Raw genomic sequence first — 26,649 nt, forward strand, 5'->3', positions numbered from 1 at the left:
TATCAGTGGAATAAAAAGTCTATATAAAAGTGAATGCACATTATTAATCGAGGCCAGTTACTATCAAAGCAGTTACTACAAACCACATCCTATTTTTTTAAGCTGATTTCAGCATTAATTATACTCTAGTAAATATATAAACTTGTTCTACCCCATAGGTGGAAAAATTAAGTATAAATACTAACAATATCAGAATAATAAATCAGTCATCATTGACCCTCTTTATTATATTAGCCATATCTAATAATTTTTAAGCTATAATTTAGCGCTAACCTTAAATTATTTGTATCGTGAATCAGATACTAACTAATGACACTATATTTTGTATAAATACAGACATAAGTCAAAAAATAAGTCAGTCTGTTTTTAATGTCTTGTTAGTTGCAAGCTGAACACTTATTTTTAAGCTACTTTGTAGCCCTTCAATCTTTTAAAACTTTTTAGTTCAGTTTTATTCCGATAGGTTTCTATCATATATCCAAGTATATAAATAAGGACCCGTATTAAAGTTAAGTAGTTTCTTTAGAACTATCAACATTCTCATGCTTATTGAGAAATTTCTGGAGCTGAAAAGCGCTTAATAAAAAAACTTAATGAAACCCAGAAAGTTATATAAAATTATCCTAACAATTAACCATATTGTTAAAACATTTCATTATTTGAAAAATTTCGACAGACAACTATACCTGGAACACAGGAAGTCTCTGTGTGAGGATTACCATCGTCTAACCGCTGAGGTGGGGATCTTGGAAAATATGCATCTTAGGCTTCGACTAAAAATATAATTTATTTTATAATGCCTATCTGTGCAAAACTAAAAGTTCTTAATCCCGTGGGGGGGGAATTCCTGCAACACGCTTTAGTGGATACAGGAAACAACTTTAGGTCCCTTATTTCTAAAGAAATCTTAGATGATAACAAAATCACATTCACCCCCGCCAATCTTAGCGCTCTGTCTGTAGATTTAAAACCAGTAAATATCATAGGACACGTGAGTTTAAAATTCAGCTTTGATGGGTCAGATAAAATATTCGAAGAAACGTTTTATATCCCTGAAACGACGTCTAAAATTATAAATCTAGGATATGAATTTCTCAAAGTTAATCGAATTAATTTGTTACTAGATAAGTTCTCCTTTGAGCTCCCCACTGGCGAGCAAATCCCCATAGAAAATTCAACAATTAATATAGTTGAAGAAAGTAAAAACATACCCTTAATTCCTACAAATAATGTTCATACGGAACAAAACTCCCTTATCCCGGGAATAAATTGGAGTAACCAGGGGGGGACTGGGACATTGAAACAAAATAAAACATGCGTAAAATTAGCAAGGAAAACAACATTCTTGCCGGGGGGGAATACAACAATGATAACAATTCCTATTCATCAGAAAAATAGGAAGCTGTATATATCCCCAAATAATTCTAAAATGACAAGCCATAACGGCTTAATGCTTATGGAGGGTATTTATAATGTAAATGAAAAGAGAGAATGTTGGGTAAATTTTGTCAATTTAGCAGGAAAAAATATTACCTTATTGGATAACGTTAAAGTTGGATATTGCTTTGAATTCGAATCGGATTCCCCAAATTCCTGCAATAAAAGTATTAATCAAATAAATAAATTATCAGGAACTACACTTCTTAAAAGAATTAAATTCATTAAAGAAAAATTAGACTTAGAAAATAGTGATCTTATCAAAAATAACCCAGGGATGAAGGAAAAGGTAGTAAAATTATGCCTTGATCATTTTGATATATTTTCGGTTGACGATGCCGATATCGGTAACTGCGATCTCTTACAGTATAAAATAGACTTGATCCCCGGGGCTAAACCTATTAAGGCTAGAAACATTCAATTAAACCCATTATACGAAGCCAAATTAAAAGAACAAATTGAAAATTGGCTAAGGGGGGGCGTCATTGAGGAGGGCTACAGCGAGTGGTCCTCCCCAATCTTTGCGGTAAAGAAAAAACCAACGGCTGGGGGGGAAGGCAAGCTTAGGTTCGTTATCGATTTTCGTGCGCTTAATAGTGTAACACGAAAAATTAATTGGCCCCTTCCCCTGATTTCTAGTAATTTAGAAAAATTAGGCACTGGTAATGTATTTACCACCCTCGACTTGACTAGCGCATTCCATGCGCTAGCCATTTCGAAGGAAAGTAAACACTTGACAGCGTTCACAGCCCTTAACAGGCAGTATCTTTTCAAGAAACTGCCGTTCGGACTGTGTAACGCGCCAAGTGTTTTCTGCCACTTGATGGACAGAGTCCTAACCCTTATCCCTGGCTTATATGAATTTATAATATCTTACCTTGATGATCTTATTATATTCTCAAAGAATGTTGAGGAACATCTGAAACATCTCAGAAAACTCTTCGGAGTCCTAAAAATAGCAAAACTTAAGTTAAATCTAGCCAAATGTAAATTCTTCACATCCGAATGTACATATTTAGGTCATATAGTCAGTTCCAAAGGACTTAAAATGAACCCCGAATATTTAGAACAAATTAAAAATTGGAGCAGGCCCAGGACAGGCAAGGAACTCCAGCGTTTCCTGGGCTTCTCCAATTATTATAGGGCCTATTTCCCATCCTATGCAAAAAATTCTTGTACCCTAGACGAACACAGAAACGATAAAGTTATCGAATGGACCAATTCCCTATCAAAAGATTGGGAAAATTTCATAAATATGTTCTCAAATTCTATAAGTAAAGGCTATCCCCAGTGGGATAATCCTAACCCCTTTATAGTAGACGTAGATTTTTCTACGAGTTATTTCGCTGGAATTCTCAGCCAAAACCAGGGGGGGGAAGAAAGAATTATTGGAATATGTTCCAAAAAATGTAACGGGGCAGAGAAAAATTATCCAAGTTATAAAGGCGAATTAGCATGTCTAGTATTTGTTCTTAAAACCTTTCTTCATTATTTAAGATTCAGAAACTTTATTGTGCGTACAGATTCGATTTCCTTAGTTCATTACAAAAAATGGCAAAAAGGAACAATAAATGGTGTAACTTTGAGATGGATTTTCTTCATCCAAAGTTTTGACTTTACAGTAATTCATCGAAAGGGTAGGGACCATTGCAATGCCGACAATCTATCTAGAGGGCAATTTTTATGCAAAGAACATAAGGAAACCGATTGTGAAAAATGTACTAGCTCATTTACCTTGGATCCTTATGAACAGGATTGCCCATACCAAGACCAGATTTTTGAGTTACATTCGGCTTCGGAAGTCGGTGTGAACAATGTTTGGCAATCTGAAACACAAAAAGATCAAGTATTATCTGAAATTCGTAGGTGGATATTCGAAAAAAAGAAGTTGTCGAGCTTTGAAAAAGCTGAACTAACCGGCCGGAAAGAGGTCCTTTTTAAATTAATAGAACATTTATACGTTATGGAAGGACTTCTAATATTTAGACAACCTCTTAGCAATGGAACATTCATTGAAAGACCCGTCGTACCCATTGGATTATATAATAAAGTTTTTGAATTGGCACATAATAATAGTATAGGTCACAAGGGGGTTAACGAAACAACACGCAAGATAAATGAAAGATTCTTCCTTATAGGAATTAATAAGTTTGTCGAATCACGCATCAAAAATTGTATTACCTGCCTAAGAAAAATAGGGCAGGTACCTAAACACAAGCAACCTATCACCCATTCAGCCATTAGTCACGAGATTTTTGGCCAGGTGTCCGTAGACCTTATCGGTCCTTTAACCCCTAACTATTTTCAAGGACAACATGTCCGTTACATATTTATCCTTGTTGACCTATTCTCTAGGTACATTATCGCTCACCCCATCAAGGACGCCACCGTGGAAAGCACGGTGAAGGTCATCCTTGAACAGGTGGTACCCATCTACGGCTTATTTCGGTCATTGAGAAGTGACAGGGGAACAAATTTTACTGGGGAAGTTTTCAAAAAAGTTATGGAGGAACTAGGTATCGAAACTAAACTTATTCCCCCAAGAAACCCTAATAGTAACCCATGTGAAAGGCATAATCAAAGCATTTATGCAGGTCTAAGATCCGATGACCGATTCGAAAGTAAAGACTGGGCAAGAAAATTAGCTTTGACCACTTTTGTAATTAACTCTAGTACGTCTAGAAGAACGGGGTATACGCCATATTACCTTATGTTCGGCAGACAACCAACTCTCAATCTCGATTTCTTTTCTCCAATCTTGCAGAAAAGGCAGGACATTGACTGCAGGTCTTACTTGAACTACCTAAAAAATTTGGAAGAAATTATTGCACAGGTTTCCAAAAAATCTAAGATCTATTTAGAGTTTCAAAATAAATCTAGGAAGGCTTCATCTCCCCTTTTCGTTAACGACGTGGTCTTTGCATTTTTTAACCTAGTCAAGATAGGGGTCAGTAAAAAATTGCAATCTTTCTATGGGGGTCCTTTTATTGTAACAAAAAAATTCTCAGAGGCCCTTTTTGAGCTCAGTCCCTTTGGATCAAATCCAATAAAAACTAACCAAGTTGTTAGTAGAGATAAAATACGGAAAATAGATTCTAAAATAGAATTATTGGGGGAAACACTTTCCTTTAACGTCTTTCCTATTGAGGAAATCGTCCCGTCTGAGGAAATAACCTTAACAATAGATAATACCGGGCAAACCGAAATAAACGATAATAAAGGTATGGAAAATGACGATTTTACCTACCTAGATAACGATGGTGACGATTTTATAGAAGGGAACCCTGAAATTTAGATAAGTAGACAGTAGATAACGATGGTGACGATTTTATAGAAGGGAACCCTGAAACTAGTCAGGATTTACCCCAGGGGGAGGTGGATTGTGATGGGGGAGGGGATATAATGGAAAATAACTCACCATTTGAGTCACAGCCCAAAGACCAAGAACCCCCTGGCGCAGATCGGTCATCCGGTCCCCAAATTCACGTCGAAAATAGTTTCTTGGAAGAAACCGTCCCGTCCGAGGCTTCTTTCTTCGCACAAAGACCCAAACAATCCAGCCCTGAAAAGGTTATTAACGTTAACAAACAAAGCATAGTACCCAAGTATATATTAGAAGAAGAAAGAAAAACTAGGTCACAAGGGGGGGATAACCGCATACATGTCCAAATCGGACTGCATAACCCAATTAAAAGGAAGAAATAAAATGTATATAAATGTATTATATAAAACCAAGGTGGCAAATGTATATAGCTTAATCTACGTATGTATAATAACGAAAATAAACAAAAAAATATATGTTAAAACTAACTAATTAACATATTTCAGAGAAAAACGAGAAGCATAAAAATTAAAATGCAGCATCATTTGGCAAAGGCACCAGGAGCTCGAGGTAAATTTATTTTGGGATTCTTGGGGCTTTTTATTATTTTGGCAAAATCAAATGCGTCCGAAATAATACAAATAGATGCGACTCAATGTGTAGCAAACGAAAATCCGCGTTTGAAAATCTCTGAATGCGCTGCGTTTCTTAATATTACTAATATTGAACAAAAACAATTTCACCTGCTGCAAAAGGTTGAAAGAAAAATTATACCTGGAATTCGTTGCCACCTCCGAACCAGTACTCATTACTGGTATTGTGGCAGATATAGCCACATACACCTCGCTGCTCCAGCACTTGTAGAGATACCGAACCTCGTAACTTATGAAGACTGTTACACCATGTCCAAAACTAAAATATTTAACTTTGAAGGGAAATCAGTCTCAGTGTATGAACACCAGATGTCATACACGCGTTTCCTGGTAAACGGGACACTTACTTACCCCAACAACATCCTTAACGGCATCGACCCCGCCTGCGAGGGGAACGGCGTAAACATTAACGGCATTTTTATCCCTGGGACATTTGAGGAAAAACAAATAGGGGTCCAGGCTGAGCCTGTTGAATTATTACAAACAAAAGCGGGCTGTTACCTGGGCAGTCACTGGGTGGGAAACAATTGTTTAGATCACAATCTGAGAATAGGCTACGATAGAATTATCTCAGATGATAAAACTGATAGCGCACAAAAATTCACTTCTCCTTGGCGAACGGTAGACATCTTTAATATTTCATTGTTTACATTTGAAGGAGAACAGGGTGCCCAAAAATATCTAGTGATCGATCCCCAAATTACTCTAGCACTAGAACTTAAAGATAAAAAACATTTTGAAAGTCTAATTCCCGAATTATTTTATTACAAAACTAATATTGATAACTTAATGGTATGGTTCACAAATTCTATAAAACCATATTTCCCACTCTTAAACGCTAAAGAAAAAGATGATATGTTACCACTAGAGATTTTCTATTCCTACCAACAATATAACAAATTAATTGTCCCCGAAACTCGCTGTTTACAGAACCATTTTCTGTCTAAAAGCAGTATTCAGACTCATCGTAAAAAACTAGTTAGGGCGCTCGGTGAGCTGGATTTAGTAATACAGTGCGACAGTCTTAAAATCAATGTTTCTTTGGGAGAAAATTTACCCTGTTTTGTGGATCATTTTTCGGTTTCAATCAATAATAAGACTATGGGAATATCACCATTTTCACGCAGATTGGTTAATACCACCCATTTAACCCCGACTAAATGTGCCGAAAATCCAATTTTCTTACATTTGTACCAAGGAAAATTCCTTGGTAATCAAGGGCAGGGTATGCAAATACTAAATGTAAATCAATATCTTATGGATAAACCGATTAGCTTATTTCTATATCATTCTTGGCAAAGCCTAGAAAAAACTAATTTCTCAGAAAGTGCCGAGGAATTATACCTCAGCCAACTTGCCGCAGACTCCAATAATTTTGAAGTAAAAATAACTGACTCCTGGTTTATTCAAACGTATCATAAGGTGGTTGATTTTCTATCCAGTACTTGGTATCATATAGTGCTTGTAGTAGCAGCCATCCTTACAGGAATAGGGTCGTTATTATGCGTCGCTTTTATTATTTACATATTAGCCTGCACCAAAATTCACGCGTACAAAGAAGGAGGTACGAGTGAAACACACGAATTGCGGGATTTTACAAATAATGGGGAAAACTAATCCCCTCAAAAACGGACGACCTGTATCAAGCATATATACCTATAAGATTGTCGTCCCTAAAGGTCGTCTTTGTAAAAATATTTCCTTATTCGGTATAAGGAATTAATGACCCTTAATTTTAAGTTTATTATTTTTGTTTTAGGATATCCCAGGCGGAATTTTTCAAGGGGTTTTCACCACTCCCATGGGGCCGGTCACTCTTCATACCGTCGAGAATATGAAGAGGCACCCTTTTACAATGAAGAGGACTATTACTATGACAGCAATCATGGCTATCCCCAGGGCGGCCCTGAGGAAGCCTACTATGAACCTGATGAAAACAGGTATCAGCCGCGTGTAAAACCGCCGCGCAACCCTGAAAACCTCAGTGAACTGCAATGTGTCTCAAAATCAATCCACGTTTACCGCACCGCGAGAAAAGATGTTCCAAAGGAACTCCTAGACTTGCAAGAAAAATTGCGGCAGGCTAAAAACTTAGAAGCCAACGAATATTCCGATAAAGCCAGGCCTAGAACCAGGCCTCTAATGGAACAAAATAGGGGAGGGGAACCGCAAAAAAATCGGGTGGAATCGCCACCAAAACGTAGTGCCTCACCTGAATTGGAGGTAGTCGCCGTAAAATCTGCCCCAAAAGCGGTAGAAAAACGTCCGCCAACACCAACAGGCAGCGGCGGCCCAGTAGCCAAAAAGGCTAAGGTGGAAATTCAACCGCCTCCATTACCCCCTAAAAAGAAAGAGACATTAGCAGAAAGCAAAAGTGAGCCTAAGGCTTTTTGGGTGACCGCTGAGGAATGGAAAAAAGTCCTATCCTCCACTGTAAAAGAAGCAATGGAGGAAGCTCTTCTCCCCTTCCAGAGAAGTCTGGAAACTAAAATTGCTAGCAATGCTTCATTTGTTGAGAAAGCATATATACAACATGGCAAGCGCCTTATTGAAATTTCCGCAGAATTACTGCGAAACCGCAAAACTTTGCGCGACAAAATTCGCACCGTCTCTGAGGACTCGACCATTGAGTTAAAATCACGAATGACCACGGTTATTGAGGCCACTAGTCGACTGTTGGACCAAAACTCTGACAGGGTAATTAAATATATTAATACTCGTTGTAATGTAATGAATGTACCTGGGCAGAATGTGGCAACCATAGAGGCATCTCTTCCCGCTGGGGACGTACCCCGGCCAGATGATGATGGAGTTGAGCTGATCTCCCATTATGGCGGTTCTGAGTGCTCTGATGAGTACAGGCCCACCGATAGAGAAGGCAATCCAGAGGTCCTGGATCCTGCAGAGGAAAACAGTGACACAGAGCTCGATGCTCAAATCAGTGAGCTCTTTCCATCTGGAATTGATCTGCCTGTTAATCCGCAGGCTGGCGCTGCCTCTGAAGATCCAGTAGCCACGGCTCCCTGTGAGGGCATGTTAGCCCTCCAGAATGCTGTTGCTCCAGAGCCTCCAGCAGCTCCAGAAAATCCTACTCCCGCTGAACCCAATCCTGTGGATATCGTAGAGAGGGCTATGGCCGCAATCGAAGAACCTGCGAGTACCACATCAACCCGCAGAAGCCGGCGTGCAGGTCAACTGTGAGGGAATATTTCATATTCCCTCAGAGGGGGCAAGTGTGGTAATCAACACCCAAGTTTATGTATCCTTATCCCTGTTCACATTCCTATAATTCTCTGGCTGAGTCAGACCTCCACTTGTAACCGCCACCATACTCCATCCTGCTGTGTTGAGGGCTAGTTGATTGTTGCAGGCCAAAGAGTGAATACGCTTCCTCCCGTCTGCATTCGGTTAGATACAAGCCTATATGTCTAGGCTGGCGGTATCTATATTTCCCACGTGTTCAAGTACGTCGTTTCTTACCTAATTAAGAAACAGGACGTCCAAGCCTTTAATTGATATCATATTAAATATATCCTATAATAATAATCCCATTAATCTGCCTATTTCTAACCAGTTTTAATTGTTTAATAAATGTGTATTTTTTAGAAATACTTTGTTAGATTATTGATTATTAAATTGTATCGGAGCTACTCTATACTCGTATTCCAGTCTGTCTGTACATCCCCTCATACGTCACATTAGTTATATTCTCCTGATTAGATTTTGTATTTTTTCACAAACATTGATTATTATTGCACTTATCTCTTATAGTATAATAGTTTTGTAATATTTGATAATTCTGTATAATGGATGACAGACACCCAGATGATCAAGATTGTACGCAAATTTTAAAAGTGTGAGGGCGAATTTCCACTAATATACTGATTATAGAATGTAAAACTTTAAAATCAATATTGGTTTTAAGTTAGTTAGTTAGTTAGTTAGTGTCCGTCAAGCGATACACATCTCATGTAGATCAGCTACCCTTTTTCTACCCCTTTCTTGAGTATTGCTACCACCCCCCTTCTCCCCCCCACTCCATCAACACTAGTGGAGGAGAACCTACGTGTCACTTACACACACACACACACTTACACTGTTGGAAGCCTGTGATTGGTCAAAAGATTCTGGTGGCGACTGGTGATTGGTTGTGCTGGATGTCTGGCGTCTCCTCATTGGTCGCTTACATTGGTAAACCCTACGTCATTGGTCAGGTATTTCCCCCCGTCCGTATAACTCTCTCTAATCTCTTAGTCTAACTCTATCCTTGGAACGATGAGCACACGTGTCACTAAAGCAAAGGCTACTAAGGCTACTTTAGCCGATTGTGAAAACGATTTGGAGTCGGCAGATAGTGCCGGCGGTGTCAATCTGAACCCTGAAGCTTGGCTCAAGATGAGAGCCCTTATTGATGAAAGTGTTTCTTTAAAAATTAAGGAGCACACTAATCAGGCGGCGGAAAGTTTCAAGAATGTGAACCATCAGCTACAGTCTATAGGTAAGAGAATTGAGAGTTTACAGGGGAAATATCAATCAGACATTGACGATATTAGGGCCCAATTATCCGATCCCTCCCTTACTACCGACGAAGCCACTAATCTTAGGATTAAGTCCGTTGAAACCCAGATTGACCTATATCTCAAACTTAGGACTGAAGACAGAGAATGCGACAAATTTCTTACTTATCACCATTTAATTCAGGCGGTTAAGCGCGAACAGAGGCAACGCAGCTGGGCAATACGGATATATGGATATCAATGCCCCTGGAGACAGAAGACCCCGGATGTTGTAGAGGTATTCACAGATGTAGTGAAACCGGTATTACAATCTATGATTGATTCTGGCCGCGCCGCGCCCTTCAACACAGATTTTTTTGCTTGCGTCGAGTATGCCCACCCCTTGGGGCCCGGCAAGAAGGGAGCTGTCCCTCCAATGATTTTTCGTTTTTTTAGCCGCAGATGCATGTACTTGTTCATGCTGAACAAACGTGAGCATTTGGCTGCGCTTGAAAAGAGGGCTGCTGACCGTTCCCAATGGTCAAATGCAGCTGCGGCCTGCAAATATGACAGCAATGTCCGTTTGAGAGTCAGTCACGATCTCGCCGACGTCAATCGCCAAACAATGTCCTTTCTCCATCAAGCGGGCATTGCCCATAAGTGTAAAACTACGAATGCGGGGGTTTCCTTCATGCCCAAGGGCTATAAAGGGAAATGGGTTAAAGTATTTAACCCATTCGCCCCTACGCTCAACGGCTTGTTGGAGCCCCTGCCCGAGATTAATTCTCTGCTCTCTGCCAAATCTCTTGTCTTAAGTGCCTATGAATCAAACGTCCCCAACCATAGTTTATTCAAAGAACTTAAAATTAATATTTCGGAACTTATTCAGATCGCTGACCAGTATGTGTCCAAGCAGGGTCCCATTGAGGAAGGAGGTGCTGACCCTGGGCTAGTCCCACGTGCTGAGGAAGCTGGAGCCGGAGTAGGTGATTTCCCGCCACTTGGCGGCGCGGCAGCTGGAGCCAACGCAGTACCAGCCCCTACATCTTCAGCCCCTACATCTTCAGCCCCCACCGAGCCAGCACGTCCTTCGCCTCCTACAGGTACCAGAGCGGTGACAGCGGCAGCAGCAGCAGCCAAGGATTCAGCGGGCACATCATCAGCACCTATATGAAGGACAGTATAGTTGTCTTTTTATCAATTATAATCACTATATAGTGATATAGTAGTCAGCCTTCATTTTCACACTATGTTTTGAGAACATTTAAGTAGCAGTAATAGTTAGCAGTCGTTTTTTCCATCATTTCCAACTTTTTGATAAACTCTACTAACACTATCTACTAACCCTTAATGTGAATATGAGCTAATAATTTTAATTCAATCCTTGATTACATTGTGTAAAGTGTAATAACGAATATAAAACTATAATAGGCTTTAATGGATTATTATAATACATTGTCATAAGTTTAGCCTAATAATGATAATAATTTAAAATAAAACGTTATGTAGGTAAAATCTTACTCATAATAAGAATGGGTAGGACACTAACGTTATTTATTATGTATTTATATAATTGTGTTCTAGGGTGTGACTGGTACACGGGACGCTCAGGGAGGCCAATGTTGGAGGGAGAACCTTATCAGTTGTGGAACGGTTATTGGATGTATACCTTAAAAGCATGGTTTGTCAGGTAGATAGTTCTATTGCAAGGATGAATGAGAATCCCAATTATGATATTACGTCACGCATTTATGGTGACCTTTTTTCGGAATTTGCCGAGGAGCTTAATTTTGAATCCTTTTATGCTAATAAAGAACAAGTTATAAGCAAAATAAATGAACTTAATAGGCCAACCTTTACTATTTTTAACCTTAACTGCAGATCTCTGCAGTCCTGTTTTACAGAAATTTGTACGTCAATGAACAACTATAGGAATAATGGCATTGAACCTGCCATACTAAGTATCCAGGAGTCCTGGCTATCGAGCAATAGCAATTTAAATTTAATTCAATTACAGGGTTATGAATTGTTTTCTAAGCCAAGGCCTATAGGAAAAGGGGGTGGGGTTGCCTTTTACATCCAGTCAAAATTTAAAGTTGTGGAAATGTTTCCAAATTTTTTTGAGCAATCAATCTTCGAATGTCTCATTTTAAAAATTAGTTACAAAAATTTCAAAGCCATTGTCATTAGTTTGTATAGGACCCCTGGTGAAGATAATGTCCAGCTATTTTTTGAGAAATTACTAGATTTGTTTGATAGGCTTGATGATCTTACCTGTCCCATCTTTTTGTTGGGCGACATGAATATAAATCTTTATCAGTCAGTAGTGTCGGGTAGCTCTGCCTCACAATTTTTAGACAATTTAATCATTTATGGATACATAAATGTTGTGTTACGTTCAACACGTATACAAAATCATAGTCATAGCTTATTGGACCTTATTTGCTGTAAAAATTTTATTCAAAACTTGGCTTTATCCATGATAGTACCCACAGACTACTCCGATCATTTTCTTACTGTAGCAACTTTTTTTGAAGATAATTTTAAAAAACCTAAAAAAGATCAAAATTTCACCAAACGATTACTTTCTGATGAAAATTATGATAATTTCTGCAATGCTTTAAACAATACTGATTGGTCTGTGGTTACAGATGTGGAGGATGTTGATCTTGCTTATGAAATATTTTAAAAAAAATATATATCTCTTTACGATGTGCATTGTCCCAAAGTTGTTATTAGAAATAATAAAAATAAGGTTCCTCAAGAGCCTTATATTAATAATCACATTTTGAAATGCAAGCAATTCAAAAACACTTTATATAAAATCAAAATAAATGACCCTTCTGAAACTAATAAAGCTAGGTACAATGCATATCGTAACGAGTATTTTAGAAGTATACGTCGTGCAAAGAAAATCTATTACCAAAATAAAATAAAGGATGCAGGGAGAGATGGGCGTAAGTTGTGGGGGGTTTTTAGGGAAGTATTGGGGGTTAAAAAACATACCAAGGAGATGGATTACCTTGAAATTAATGATACTCGTATTACTGACAAGCAAGAAATTGCTAATCAGTTTAATACCTTTTTTGGAAACCTTGGCACAAATTTAACCCCTAGTATACCTACAACTATTAGAAACTTTCGTGAATTCCTCCCCCCCCGTATTGATGATAGTATTTTTATTGGACCTCTCTCACTGCAAAAAACCTTTGAACTAATTACAAGCATTAAACCTAAAGATTCTCAAGATTATTATGGCATCTCTATGAAATTAATCTGCAGGACAGCGGGGCCGATTACGGCCCCGCTGCAGCATATTTATAACTTAAGCATTAACAGGGGCATCTTTCCTGATCTTATGAAGATCAGTAAAGTTGTCCTTGTTTATAAGAATGGCCCTATCTCATTGGTTGAAGCCTATAGAGGCGTTTTCATGATAGCGTCATTTTCAAAACCATTAGAACGGTATATCTACAGTTCTGTGTATGACTTTTTGGATGAGAGGCAATTTTTCAGCAGTAGGCAGTTTGGCTTCCGTAGGAGGTTTAACACCAGCCATAATGTCTTAAATTTAATGAATCTTGTAGCGAAGGCCTTCATTGATAATCAAGTATGCAGTATTTTGCTGCTTGATATCAAGAAGGCCTTCGACTTAGTGGACCGCGACATATTATTGGCAAAGCTCTATCACTATGGAATCAGAGGAAATGTACTTAATTGGTTCCGCAGCTATTTCAGTGGTCGTAAGCAGAAAGTCTTTTTTGGAGGGGTGTACTCCTCCAGCCTGGTCGAGATATTGATTGGCATCCTGCAGGGCAGCTGCCTCGGGGTGTTGATGTTCCTAGTGTTCATCAACGACCTCGAGAGCAGCTGCCGCGATGCCATCTTTAATCTCTTCTGCGACGACACACTGTGTTTTCTAAAAAGTGATAATTTCATAAACTTAATACAAAAATTAAATGAAGTGCTACCCAAAGCCAATGATTGGTATGCAGCTAATAAGTTGATCATAAATTCTTTAAAAACAAAAATCATCTTATTCAAAACCCCAAGACAAAATTTTTCTGAAAATGAACTTAATTTAATTGCTGATTTTCCTGTTTTCATAAATACCAACAATCATGGGGAGGATGTGGCAGATAAGATTATTAAGTTAGACAGGATTGACGAGGATAGTGATGACGAAAACAATAGGTGGGCAAAACATTTAGGTATAAGGCTAGATCCTAAGCTGAAATTTACCTACCACTGGGGTGAGATTCACAGGAGGTTACAGCGTGCAATCTTTTCCCTGCGCGTCATGAAACACGTCCTTGACATGCAGCATCTTAAGATGCTGTATTTCGCTTACATACATAGTATAATTGAGTATAGCATTATCATTTTTACTGGTGTAACTGATGGTCAATGCAATATCATAAAAAAACTTCAAAAGAAGTGTGTTAGGATTATTACCAATAGCTCCAGCACTGCCAACAGTAGTCCTTTGTTCAAACAACTAAGAATTTTACCTTTTAAGGAGCTCAGGGATTTTCATATCATGCTTTTTATGCACAAATACTTACATGGTCAGCAACCTGACATTTTTGATGGAACATGGCAATATAGACATCAGTTGCACCAGTACAATACCCGTAATAGGGAGGATCTTAATGTGGATGTTACAACTAAAAATTATATCTTTAAATTACCCTTAATTCAATTTCCTTTAATTTTTAATTCCCTACCTGAGGAACTTAAATCAATTCAAGATTTTAAATTGTTTAAAAAAAGAACATTCAACTACTTGTTGAATAATATTGAGTAATTTTTGGTTGTGACATGCTAGCTCTGTTATACTATAATCTTAATATTTTTAACTTCTTAGTGTTGACGCGTAGGGATCTGATTCGATTAGATTTGAATTAATTAGACTTAATTCTGAGCTTATACTGTTGTGACTAGTCTTATACTAACTATGACTTCTTTATTAATCTTTGTTTTTTTACAGGATTTCGAGAATGATACTTAGTATGTTGAGGGCGAAATGAGAAATGTTGGTATGTAGATTCTGTCCCGTTCTGCTCTATATACAAATCATCCCTGGAGGGATAGAGTGAGCTTGTGTTAATACACCAATCACACACTAAAATTCATCCAGAGAAGACAACCTATGTATGTCCTCCGTGGAAGGATAAAATTATTTTTTGTGTATTAATATTAGTCATACTTAAATTCATCCAGAGAAGACACCTTATTAGGGGCATGACGGGGCGGGGCTGCGGCCACGGTTACTCAATTCGTTGCCTTAATTGTCAAATTTTTTATTAAGTACCTAATTAACCTAACTTAACTTAACTTAATTAACAGCTTTGTTTGCTTTTATCTTTATGATAGTTTATGCATAGGTACTTAGCTAGATTAATCCTATTAGCCTCTTAGCAGGAATCATTTATTGACAATTAAGTATTTATTATTATTTTGATTGAGAAAATCCTAGAGTGAGTTTTTTTAATCTTTCCTCGTAAAATTCTTCTTCCTCGAAAATTCTCCACGCAAACTTTATCCTCGGAAAACTTAAACTTAAACTAAAAATTATTTTCTCCTCGGGGAAATTAATCTCTGCTCCTCGAAGAAACTTATTCTTGTCGCAAACACTTCATACGCCAAGTTTTAGTTTTGCTAACCTGTTTTAAGAAATTTAGACTGAGTTTTTTTAATACTTCCTCGCAAACATTTATCCTCGAAAAAACTTAAACTCTTTCTCCTCGAAAAACTTAATCTCTGCTCCCCGAAGAAACTTATTCTCATCGCAAACATTCCTTACATTAAGTTTTTAGTTTTGCTTGCTTGTTCTAAGATGTTTTACTTAAGTTGTTTACTTAAGTTATTTTATTTTTTAATTGTTGAGCTCCTCGGGTAAGCTCTTAATGGGTTTTTTTAACGCTCCTTAACTTCATTAAGTTCTAATATGGTTCTCGGAATGAATGTCTTAGTGTAGAGAATTTTCTTAAGATATTTATTCTAGAACAATTTTCCGTAATGTATAATATCATAATAATGGGACTCATTCATCCAAGCGATCGTTCTTTCTTCTGATAACTTTTTTTATTGGTCCTAGGACCTTTAAATTGTATTAACCTGTTTTAGTATGCATCTGATGACGTTCCATGGCGGTGGGGGGATACCCAATGACGGCGGTTGACCTGAGAAAGCTGGGGGTATAGGGATCACTCTTGAACACAATAGCGGATTTTTATTGATTTATTTATAACAGCGCACGATCAAATCAATTCAAAGTCGGGATAATCGGCCAGCGATAGCGCCCTAATTCCATCAAGGGCGTGCACCAGCCTCAGGGCTACGATTCTGCACCTGATTATTTCGACAGGGCAACATCCGCAAATTGATCATTTATATTTCATGTTATTTTAACCATTATTAAATATATGATGAATCGATGGGTAATAAATAATAAACCATCATGTTTTATTTAAATGTAATTGATATATGTACTATATATCTTGTATATTAATATATATTATTTATGCCCTGATGGCGGAGAATTGTCCAAGATCAGGGGTTTGTTGGATCTTATGGTAAATAAAATTGAATTGAATTGAATTGAATTGAATTGAACACTATGTTTTGTACATATTAACAAATGTAAAAAACATGTACTGTACAAAATCTGACTCTGAATTAAGTATCCATCTTTTAATGATGCTAAATGTGGTGCCATCATTACCGCTTACATATCCATAGCAAAAAAACATGCACTGAAAAAATTGAAGCAAGATTTATCCACCCATCGTATAATGACTCTAAATGGGGTGCAATTATTACCGCTTATTTATCAATTGCACAAAAATAATAATATCTCCAAAATTGTGATTTATGATTTACACAAGGTAAAATGATAGTAAAACTCTAGTGATATTTAAAAATTGCAATGTCTATCTCTTTATGCATTTATACTTTAATTGTTTTAGCATATTAATATCTGGATCAATACTCTGATTTGACTGTCAAGTCAAACAGTTTTTTAAGTGTTTGTGTTGAAATGATAACACGGCCTGCTAAATAATGTGCATAAAATAGACAAACTATTTAATATCAATAGGGAACATTGAGCATAAACATAATATGTCAGTCCTTAAAGTTTTCACAAACCTTTCTACGGAATATCCTGTGGGAAGCTTTTTATAGTACCTATAAAAATGACGTCATACTGGCCTACCATTGGTCATTTAAATTAGATACTGGCCTGCCATTGGTAATATAGCCTATATTGGCCTATTATTGGTCATTTGCATTGTATGACGTCATTTCTTTCATAGGCACTGAGGTAATTTCAGGCTATTTTTTCTAGGGGCTATGATACCAGCCTAAACAATAGCCAACATTCGCCCCCCCCCCCCCCCCCCTCCGAACCCCCTAGAGTATATGTGCCATAGCAACTATTATAAAGGAAATCAATAAGTGCAAAAATACTAAAACATATTACGTAAAAGTTCAGGTTTCATTTAATTTGTCGATCGCCTTTTTCTCATTATGATACAGAAACACACTTTAAAAAATCTGCAAATTAGCTGATAAAGGGTAAGATTTCTTCAACCATTCTTCAACAAAGAATATGTATAATATGCTTCTAATAATCTAAAGTAGACACATGGAAGGACGATCAAAGAAAGACTATAAAGTTGCCCCGCTGTTAACAAGATGGACTTTTCATGTGTTTTTATGTAGATTTGTATTTGAGTTTGTCTGTCCGTGTGTCTGTCTGTCTGTGCCAATAGGGTAGATATAAATCTTTGTCCTCTTGTAACGGAGAATATGTCCACTCCGAATGTAAACTTCTCAGAGAAAGAGAGAGAGAAAACCATACTCACACACACACACACATACACACATACACACACAAACACACACACACACATACACACACACACAGAAAATAAGTGGGCAAGGGAAGAGAAACGACGGAGTTTAACAAAATTTTGACCGTGTGTGATCGCATGGGTCTTCTTATTTGGTTCTAAACTGTGAAGCTCATGGGTTGTGTTAAATTTGCGCGGCTAGTGAATATTAATTAAATAATAAACTATTTGACATAATCATGAATAAAAAATATAAGGTTTAATTTTGATAAGGGTTGTAAGTATATTAAAAAAGACTTTACAATGGCTATAAATATCTTAAGCAAGCTAAATTTAAAATTATTAAAACTTTGTCCGATATTTTTTCTTTTTCTATAGTGTTTGTTAGTTTCTTCATTAGGTTTTCTATTGAAATATTGTTCGGACCTTTTAAGTAATGGAGAAATTATAACTTTTCTGCCATTGATATCTCCTTCTGAACAACAAAATACATTTTGTCATTTTTATTTCTTTAAATATTTATATTCCTAGGTAACATTTAATGTAAAAAATTAGTTTGGCCTGTTTTTACAAAACTTTTTAGATAAATTGGCCCATTTTGCATGTCTAAATTAAAAACTTTAGATTGTCCTAAAACTGGTTTACTCATTTGTATTTTGTAAATTTATTGTTTTTTTTAAAAGGTATAAACTTGTGAATGTCCAATATAAAGCTTCCAATAAAAGAGAAATCAATTTTTCAAGGGTCAGCGAATATTTTGCGAACAGACACACATACAAAAATATATTTACCAGTTTATAAAAACAATTAAAAAAGTAACATTTCTAAGTATGTTTATGACGAATAAATGGCACCAAATAATAGTGGTATCTGCTGACTTTATTTTTTATACCGAAAATTAAGTTTTTATCGACTAAATTGTACAGTATCATAAGAAAAGTAGCTGTTATTGACATGATGACGCCAATTTAATGACATCATCTATTAAATCTATAAAATTTCATAGGCTAATCCAGAAGTTATTATTTCTCATTTTCTTGTCTGTAAGGGCAAGGAAAGCCTAACTTAGCCTAAGAAATTTTTATAAGATTTGTCAAATTATTATTACAGTCTTTTGTTGATGTAATACCAACCTAAAAGCTTAACAAGTAAAGCCTAACTTTGTCAATCTTACTCCATGGTCTATCATGGCAAAGAACTTTGTCATTTAACAAATAATATAAAAACACGCATTAAAGAAAAAGATTTACGTAGAGATACAGATTAATGCAAAATAAATATGCTTAGCCCGAAAATAAAAAAGAACACTATTAATACAAGGCTCTGTGATTCACTTTTTTCAGCCAATCCTTTGTGATTTAGTGAAACGATTTATCAATCTTTAATGCATATAAATAAATTTGATTTTTAAAAAATAATTTAAAAAACTAAATCAAGTAGGTATACTTGTCAACAAATACATAACTATGGCTACTTTTCATAAGATATGTGTATATTTTTTTTATAGTAGCTATCTAACAAAATATCATGCTAGTAAAGCCTTTATTATCCTTTTAGAAAATATTTTAACATTAATGAAATCTTCAATCTTGTATAAACTATTATATCCAAATCAGTGCAGTTAATAAATTAAAAAAAAACTAAAAAAAACTGCTTTTTTATAAGATGGATAAAATAATGGATAATAAATTATTAGAATACCTACATTTGGTTGTTGTCGTGTTCTTCAAAAAAATATTTATGGCAATCGTAGAAAAACTGACGTGAAAATAATAAAGTTGTAAAATACTAGAGATAATAAAAAGAGATTGACAATATCAAATATAGATAAGATATTCTTATATAAGATATCCTTACAAAAAAGTAACAGGATAGGATGTCTTTAGTCTGTAGCAAAGGATCTCGCTAACCGAATTTTGCAACAATTTTGATCGAGTATTCATATTAACGGTGTTGTACCGTTTGATTTCAGACTTTTCCACTTTTCTGGATGTTCTCTTTCTTGTTTATTGAAGTTTTGCAATTATAAAAACTTTTTTAGATATAAAAATAATTGGAAAGTGATGAAACACCAAGTACTTTAGATTTAATGAAGCAGGGATACTTATGGATAAGATACATATTGGTGTACATCCCCAATGACGATACACAAAATTACTCCTTCTGTAGATTACAATTAGTGGTGGAAACGTTTGGACAGCAACTAAATAAACCAACCAATAAAAACCTAATAAAAATCACCAAAGTTATCAAGCTAACAAATAAGAAAATATTATTATAAAACTTTGGGGACTAGTGTAATAAACAGCCCATTGTCCCCTCTCTCACTGAGAACCAGTATAGCAGAGTGAAGCTAATCAATAATTATCTTGCCTAATTACACAATGCAATTATAATTAATGTCTTCCTACAAAGAAAATGAGCAAAATCATATAAAGTTTCTTGGTTTTCGTAGAACTTAAGGTTTTTAAGGATAAGAAAACCCTAGATCCTATGGTAGCCTACGAAACTTTGAATTTGGCTTAAAAACATTGGGTTAGTATTGCTTAACAAATTGACCTAAACTATTTGATTTTTAAAGAAAGTTTTTTGAAACAATAACTTAAAAAAATATGCAAACGATATTATATAATTGATTTAAAAAATTAAAACAGAAATGATTTAAAACTTATGCTAAGCAACTACATTAAGTCAAAGTAAAATCATATCAGTCATATCAGTAATGATTACCTTTGTCTTAATTCACTATATATTGTCCAGGGTTTTTGTATGTAGATAGAATATTTAGTACATTTTTTGACAGAGAGGTTGTTTTATCAACATTTCACTTTTTTGTTTTCTTCGCCCATATACTTATGAGAACACCCACACCCACACATACTCACTCACCCCCCCCCCCCCCATACACACACGTACTAAAAATAGATCTACACTGTACACACTTACATATGTACACAAAAGGGCAAAAAGTAAGAAAAAAGAGATTTTGAGTATAGTGCAGATATTACGCATTAAAAGCAGGAAGACTCGGATAGGACAAAGGAAGATTTAATATTTTCGTCCTCAGTTTTCTTCATAGCCGTTCTTTTGCATTAATAATGAACATTTTGACAATTGGAAATTTAGAGGAAAAATAATTTTTCGCCAGGTGACACAACTGTAGTCTTTGAAACTATTCCAGTAAGGCTTCGAAGCCGTATAATATCCGTTGGATTCGAACCGGTTCTGAGCCATACAAAAAAATCATGTACTGTATCGTGTTACTAACAATTTTCAACAAATAATAAAATGAAGAATATAAAATCAATAGCAGTTTAGTTGGCCAAGAGGGTCCGAAGACCCGAGCAAACTAAACTGAAATTAATCGTATGATTTATTTTCATTTTACTATCTGCGGAAACTGTCAATAATACGATGCGACAGATTACTATTCTAATATCACTCCTCATTTTAACATTATTTCAAATCAAAAGTAAAAATCTAATTTTAAACTGGAAAAATATAAAACTAAATTTAATTTGTAACTTTATCAATGGGCTTCAGGTTGATATATTGATTTACGACTCTTTTTTTAACAAATAAAAACCAACTGCCGAACGCAGCATTTCCAATATAAATAATATTAGGGAGGGTATTTTATTTCTATTGACTTATCCCTGTATCTATGCCTTCATGAAAGATTTAGTGCAAGGCAAAATAAAAGAAATATTAGGTGTAGTTTTTCATATGACGTGTCAAAACAGGTATAAGAGTTATAGTTTAATCCGAGGCTAGGGACCAAGTTATTAGTTTCTTTTAAAAGTACCTTTAGTTACAATCTTTACCATCAAAAGCTTTAAAAGAAAAAGTAGGGTAAAAAATGGTTTTTTTCAGGGGTGATTTTTCTTGGGAGGGATGTGGTACCTTCCCCCAAAATAATTATAAACTTTTCCAGGACCCATGAGAGGTTTCCCTGTATAGGAGTATCGTATTAGTCTTGCGGTTTGCGAATTCCTTCGGTGAAGAGAAACAAACAAGCAGACAAACATACTTTTACATACGTATTCTTTAAATCTTAAAAGCAAAAAGCAGACGACTAATCCCTTTAATCCTCCATCAAAGACTTGTAGATAAAAAGAAATGTAGTTACAAAGTGTAAAATTAGTTTTTTTTTTCTATGCAGGACAATACATGGAAAGGAAATGTAAACACAAAAAGATAGTATATCTTTATAACACAACCAACCATTTGATTGCACTGCCTTTTTACTATATAGTCATCTATTAGCAACTAAATCCCTAACAACTAGGTGATTATGTATTCGAAGTACCCTAAAACGTAAATCTAAAAAAATAGACATTACAGCTCCGTTAAAATCGGAAAAAACTTACTATTTTATATAACAACTAGCGTCTACGCCCCTAGACGCCTCTAGGGGTACCTAAGGTGGGAGGGGTAAAAGTCGACCTCATCTCATTTTAAATTTAAGTTTCAAAAAAGTAAAAAAAATATTTTTTTTTTGGGGGGGGGGAGGGGGTGAAGACACCCTCCCCAAAAATAGTTTAAAACCTTCCCAAGACCTATAAGAAGCTTCACTGTAAAGGAGAACAATATCGGTTCAGCGGTTAGCTAGATTCTTCGGGACAGACAAAAAACGCTTACTACTTTATATAATAGAATATATTTTTATATAATAAAACTGTCTCTGGATGGAAAAGGCATTCATTGTTTAAATTTTCTGACTCATAATAACACTGCAATCATAAATAATGGTTCTATCAGAGAAAACACAGGTTTAAACAGAGACTAGACAAACACAAATTATATTGTAAAAGTATTCGTTTCTTTTTGTCCTTTCTGTAATGCTAAGTTAATTTTTATAATATCTTAGCAGACATACACTTAGACAATGATTACTTTATAATATAGGATTGGTATACTTTATTATACAATTAAACTTGTAGCCTGCAGTCAATACAATACAAATGAAACATATTTTACTGATGTTTTATTTCAACAAAATTGCTAAAAATAGAACTGATATGAAATATATTGAAATAGAAAATATACACCCGAACTTTTTGACTAGAAATTTTGACATTTTACTCCATTCAAGGATGAAACTATGAAGTTTTTTGACCAAAAAAAATTTTAAATAAAAATTACCATTTAATTTTTGTAAAGTCATAAAAAAAGCTTCATATTGTTTAATGGAAAATACAAATGTTACAATATATAATAGAAAGAAATATTGTCTCAAGTAAAAGCTTTAAGAGGCTGGGGTCAAAGCCGTACTTGTATTTTTTTCATAAAACTGAAAACATTGTAAATTAATAAAAGTTACTGCATTGCATTGTATCGTTGTAAAAAGACTGTAAAACATTCATTTTTAAATTTTAGACAAAAACAAAGCATTTGACACAGTATTTAATTAAATATGTTTCTTGGGGTGAGTTAAGCCAGGGATATAGTATATAGTACAATATTTTTTTTGGATAAAAATTGTTAAGTGTTTTATAGAACTGCTTGTAATGTCACTATAGTTGAAAGTTGACCATAACTGACTATTTAAAAGAATAATTATTATTGATGATTGTTTTAGGTTAAGTATTGATTTAAAAAGTCATTTAGGCTAGGGTTGGGCCCCGCGTGGCTTACTATCTGTCACTTAATCTTTATCATATTTTTTTTATTTAGAAATATTCATTGCCTAGATAAACTTACAATATAAAAAAATAAAATGTATTCTGAGCATTCGTTTTCCTTATCTAGCTCAAAGATTTAAAACAAGAATGACAACTCAATAAGTAGCAAAACTTCAAAACATTTTCAGTCTTTAAAAAGATGCATTAAAAAATAGAAACGTCTTTATTACGTTATTTACGATATGAAGAACAAAGCGAGTTAAGATGCTCATTTGTCCAAAAATTTCAGGTTTTTGTTTTTTGTAATTTTTTGGTCTCCATAGCATTACCGACAGTGCTAATTATCTATCAACAAAGTTTAATAATAACCAAGAAAATTACATTTTAAATTAGAAAGGAATGAGAGAGAGACACACTAAGTAAATTACAGAATAGCATAACTGCTAAAAAAGTTTTAATCTGTAAAAGTTAAAATCTCAGTGACATTTCCCTGATTTTTAATCCGTTTATTTTTGTGCAAACATCTACACAGATACACGGATAGGGCAATGATCAATAAATTAATCTTTCTCAATTTTAATGAGTTAATTTGGCGTTATCCTCTTAGAATTTTTTTTTCAAATTTTAAATTTGAGTATCCCCCCCCCCCCAACAACGACGATCAACTATTTTAGGTTAGGTTTTAGGCTAGGGAGCCGAGCGCTGCGGCTAGGCAGGCAAGGGGGGCGAGCGCTGCGGCTAGGCAGGCTAGGGAGCCGAGCACTGCGGCCAGAGTTCATAGTTCGCTGTGAGGGGGGGGGGGGGTATTCAAATTTTCAAAATTGAAAAAAAAATTTCTAAGAGGATAATACCGTTAATTTAATTTTTACTTTAATAGCTTGTAAATATTTGTTGGGGGAAGAAAGGATTGTGGAATTCTCCAACTTCTTTATTCTCTCCATCCCTGAAATATTTCACAACAAAAAGGGGGAAGGGGAATAGAAAGCGGCTGAATGAAGGAGCTATTAAGAATTTTTCTTTGAATCTAAGCAAATGATTATAAGCTGTTGTTGGTTGATTAGGAATTTTTTTTGCAGGTACTGTTTAAAATCACGTATCTTACTAATTCTAAGTTACAACTTTTTTAACATTAATTTTTTTGGAAAAAAGTGACTTTTAGTAGAACCTTTTATAAAAATCTAACAAAACAGATAAAATTACGCAACTGTAGGAAGTTTACACTTGTTAAAATAATACTCTGTAAAACATAATCACTATTTAAATTTCTTTTATTGTTAGAATCACAACTATTTTATGATTCGGGTATTTACGTCCGTTCTTTGGTCAAACAACGGTAACATAATTAGGTATTAAAACCTTTATGCAAATTCAATTTGCAGTGATTTATTGATTAAAGGTGCTCGAAATTAAAATAATATATTTCTAGTTTTCTTGCATATTTTGTGTTTTAATTTTTTTGGTTGTTTTGAGGAAAGAGCAGTAAATTTTGAATTGTGACAAAAGTATTGTGCTTTAGTTTACCCTAATATCAAGCTACGAATTCAAATCTCCAGGGATATAGGGATAAGACAATTAAATTGTTTCCTCCAATTATGATAAACAAAAGATTTATAAGATTTTTACTTCATATTCATTTTATCTTTTTTTAACCCGACAACAATTCAAAAATACCAATGGCAAAAACTTTTTTTTTGGGGGGGGGGATTCAGTATTGATTCCTTATCCCTTTTTTTAGGGAGTAAGGGGACTTGGACTATTTATTTCACTAGTACCCAAAATTTTATAAAGATTTATTATTCGTTGGCTTAAAAAATAAAATTTTATTAGTTAGTTCAGCAAGTTTAGTGTCTCAGCGTTTCAACCAATATATTTAATCTACTGTTGGGTCAATTATGTTTTCCATTATTGGGGATGTACATTTTACACCAAAATATAGTACATTGTCTCATCCCTTAAAATCCCTGCCTTTCTTTCTCAGCAAATCTCACTTTTTATTCTCCAACTTTTAGTGTCAAATATAGAAAATGTTTGTCTAGAAAGAAAGCTTTTATATCAAGATTTATTTCAGTTTTTACTATCACTGAGCTAGTTAAAAAGTGAAGCTATTTTTTATGTTTAGTTAAAAGTCTGTTTATCAATTATATTATTCAAAACGTGAATAAAAATATAAATTTAAACTCATGTTTTTAAAATTAGGATATAAGTTGTTTTAAAGCCTACAACGGCTGAATATAATGAATAATTTATTAGCTTTTAATGATTGCAGCCAAAAGTGAACAGCTATGGCTGCAAAACCCAAATCAATTGTTGAATTACAACAATCTTAGTTGTTATTTAGAGATTTTTTTTTGAAAATAAGGTAAAAAAGGTAAAGCTAATAACGCTAATTTTGCCTGTAACTATACAATCTAATATAAAAAATTGCTATGCGTTTCAGACAGTGAAAAACAAATTGAATATTTCGGACGGACGAACGGACAGACTGACACTATCACATACAAAGTAGATTTGCTACTAAAAATAATGGCCAGAAGAAGGTAAAAGGTTTGATACAACTTATTATTAGATATTTTCTATGTTATGATAAAGTAGAAATACATGTTAGGGGTTATTTGTTACTTACTTCATTAAATAAATAAGATATCTTTCATATACACATATAGTTGGTCTCTTAAAAATATACGCATGACAAATATTGGGATTCAGAGACAAAAATCTTATTACCAATTTCTTTCTTAAATTTTCATTCTATAATAGGTGGAAAATAATTCCCTTTCCCTTCCTTTGTTTGTGTATAACGAATAGTTATACAATTTAAAAATATTTCCGATTGATCGGAGACATTTATAAGTAATCCATCGTTTCTGTCATATTTCCTCCATATCATCTTATCATATCTTAAATTGTTAACACAGCAAAAAGAATTCCACATCTGCTTCAATCATTTAATAAGATACCTAAGCATTTTAATTTATTTCTAATTGTTTATTTTGCGAACTTGAAACATTTAGCAGTTTTGACACGTCTTTGGCGGAAACTATAGCACACGAGATATGCATTCTTCTGATATCACAAGAATTTTATATTACAGGAATATAAAGGATATTAGAAAAAAGAATAAAATCAATTTTCTTACTATTTTTTACAAGTATTTATCATTTTAATCTGCACTCAAAAAAACACAATTTTATTAGGGATCTGAAATATAGAAATTTGTTTTAATTAAAAAATTAATTCAGGTTACAATTATAACTGAGT

At 34.8% G+C, this 26,649-nt stretch overlaps 2 protein-coding genes across 3 annotated transcripts; one reads left to right on the forward strand and one right to left on the reverse strand.

Moving 5' to 3' along the window:
• Nucleotides 1-1,945: 1,945 nt before the first annotated feature.
• Nucleotides 1,946-9,101, reverse strand: LOC145313580 (uncharacterized). Of its 2 annotated transcripts, XM_080153043.1 has the most exons (6): nt 8,153-9,101; nt 5,534-5,671; nt 4,856-4,999; nt 4,145-4,240; nt 3,172-3,263; nt 1,946-2,386 (listed from the first exon to the last, which is right to left on the reverse strand). In XM_080153043.1, the coding sequence occupies exons 1-6, from the start codon at nt 8,180-8,182 to the stop codon at nt 2,311-2,313; spliced, it is 576 nt and encodes a 191-aa protein (XP_080009169.1). In that variant the 5' UTR covers nt 8,183-9,101; the 3' UTR covers nt 1,946-2,310. The 2 variants fall into 2 exon arrangements, 1 of the variants encoding a protein (XP_080009169.1); XR_013877418.1 differs by lacking the exons at nt 1,946-2,386; nt 3,172-3,263; nt 4,145-4,240; nt 4,856-4,999 and adding an exon at nt 7,625-7,753 and having other exon boundaries at nt 8,153-8,288.
• A 475-nt stretch (nt 9,102-9,576) lies between these two features.
• Nucleotides 9,577-11,219, forward strand: LOC145313581 (uncharacterized). The gene is made up of 2 exons (XM_080153044.1): nt 9,577-10,206; nt 10,798-11,219. Exons 1-2 carry the CDS (start codon nt 9,688-9,690, stop codon nt 11,080-11,082), a joined length of 804 nt encoding a protein of 267 aa, XP_080009170.1. The 5' UTR covers nt 9,577-9,687; the 3' UTR covers nt 11,083-11,219.
• The last annotated feature ends 15,430 nt before the right edge of the window (nt 11,220-26,649 follow it).

The sequence above is a fragment of the Acartia tonsa genome, chromosome 3, assembly GCF_053477335.1.
Source record: "Acartia tonsa isolate MP-2025a chromosome 3, ASM5347733v1, whole genome shotgun sequence".
NCBI classification, from domain to species: Eukaryota; Metazoa; Arthropoda; class Copepoda; order Calanoida; family Acartiidae; genus Acartia; species Acartia tonsa.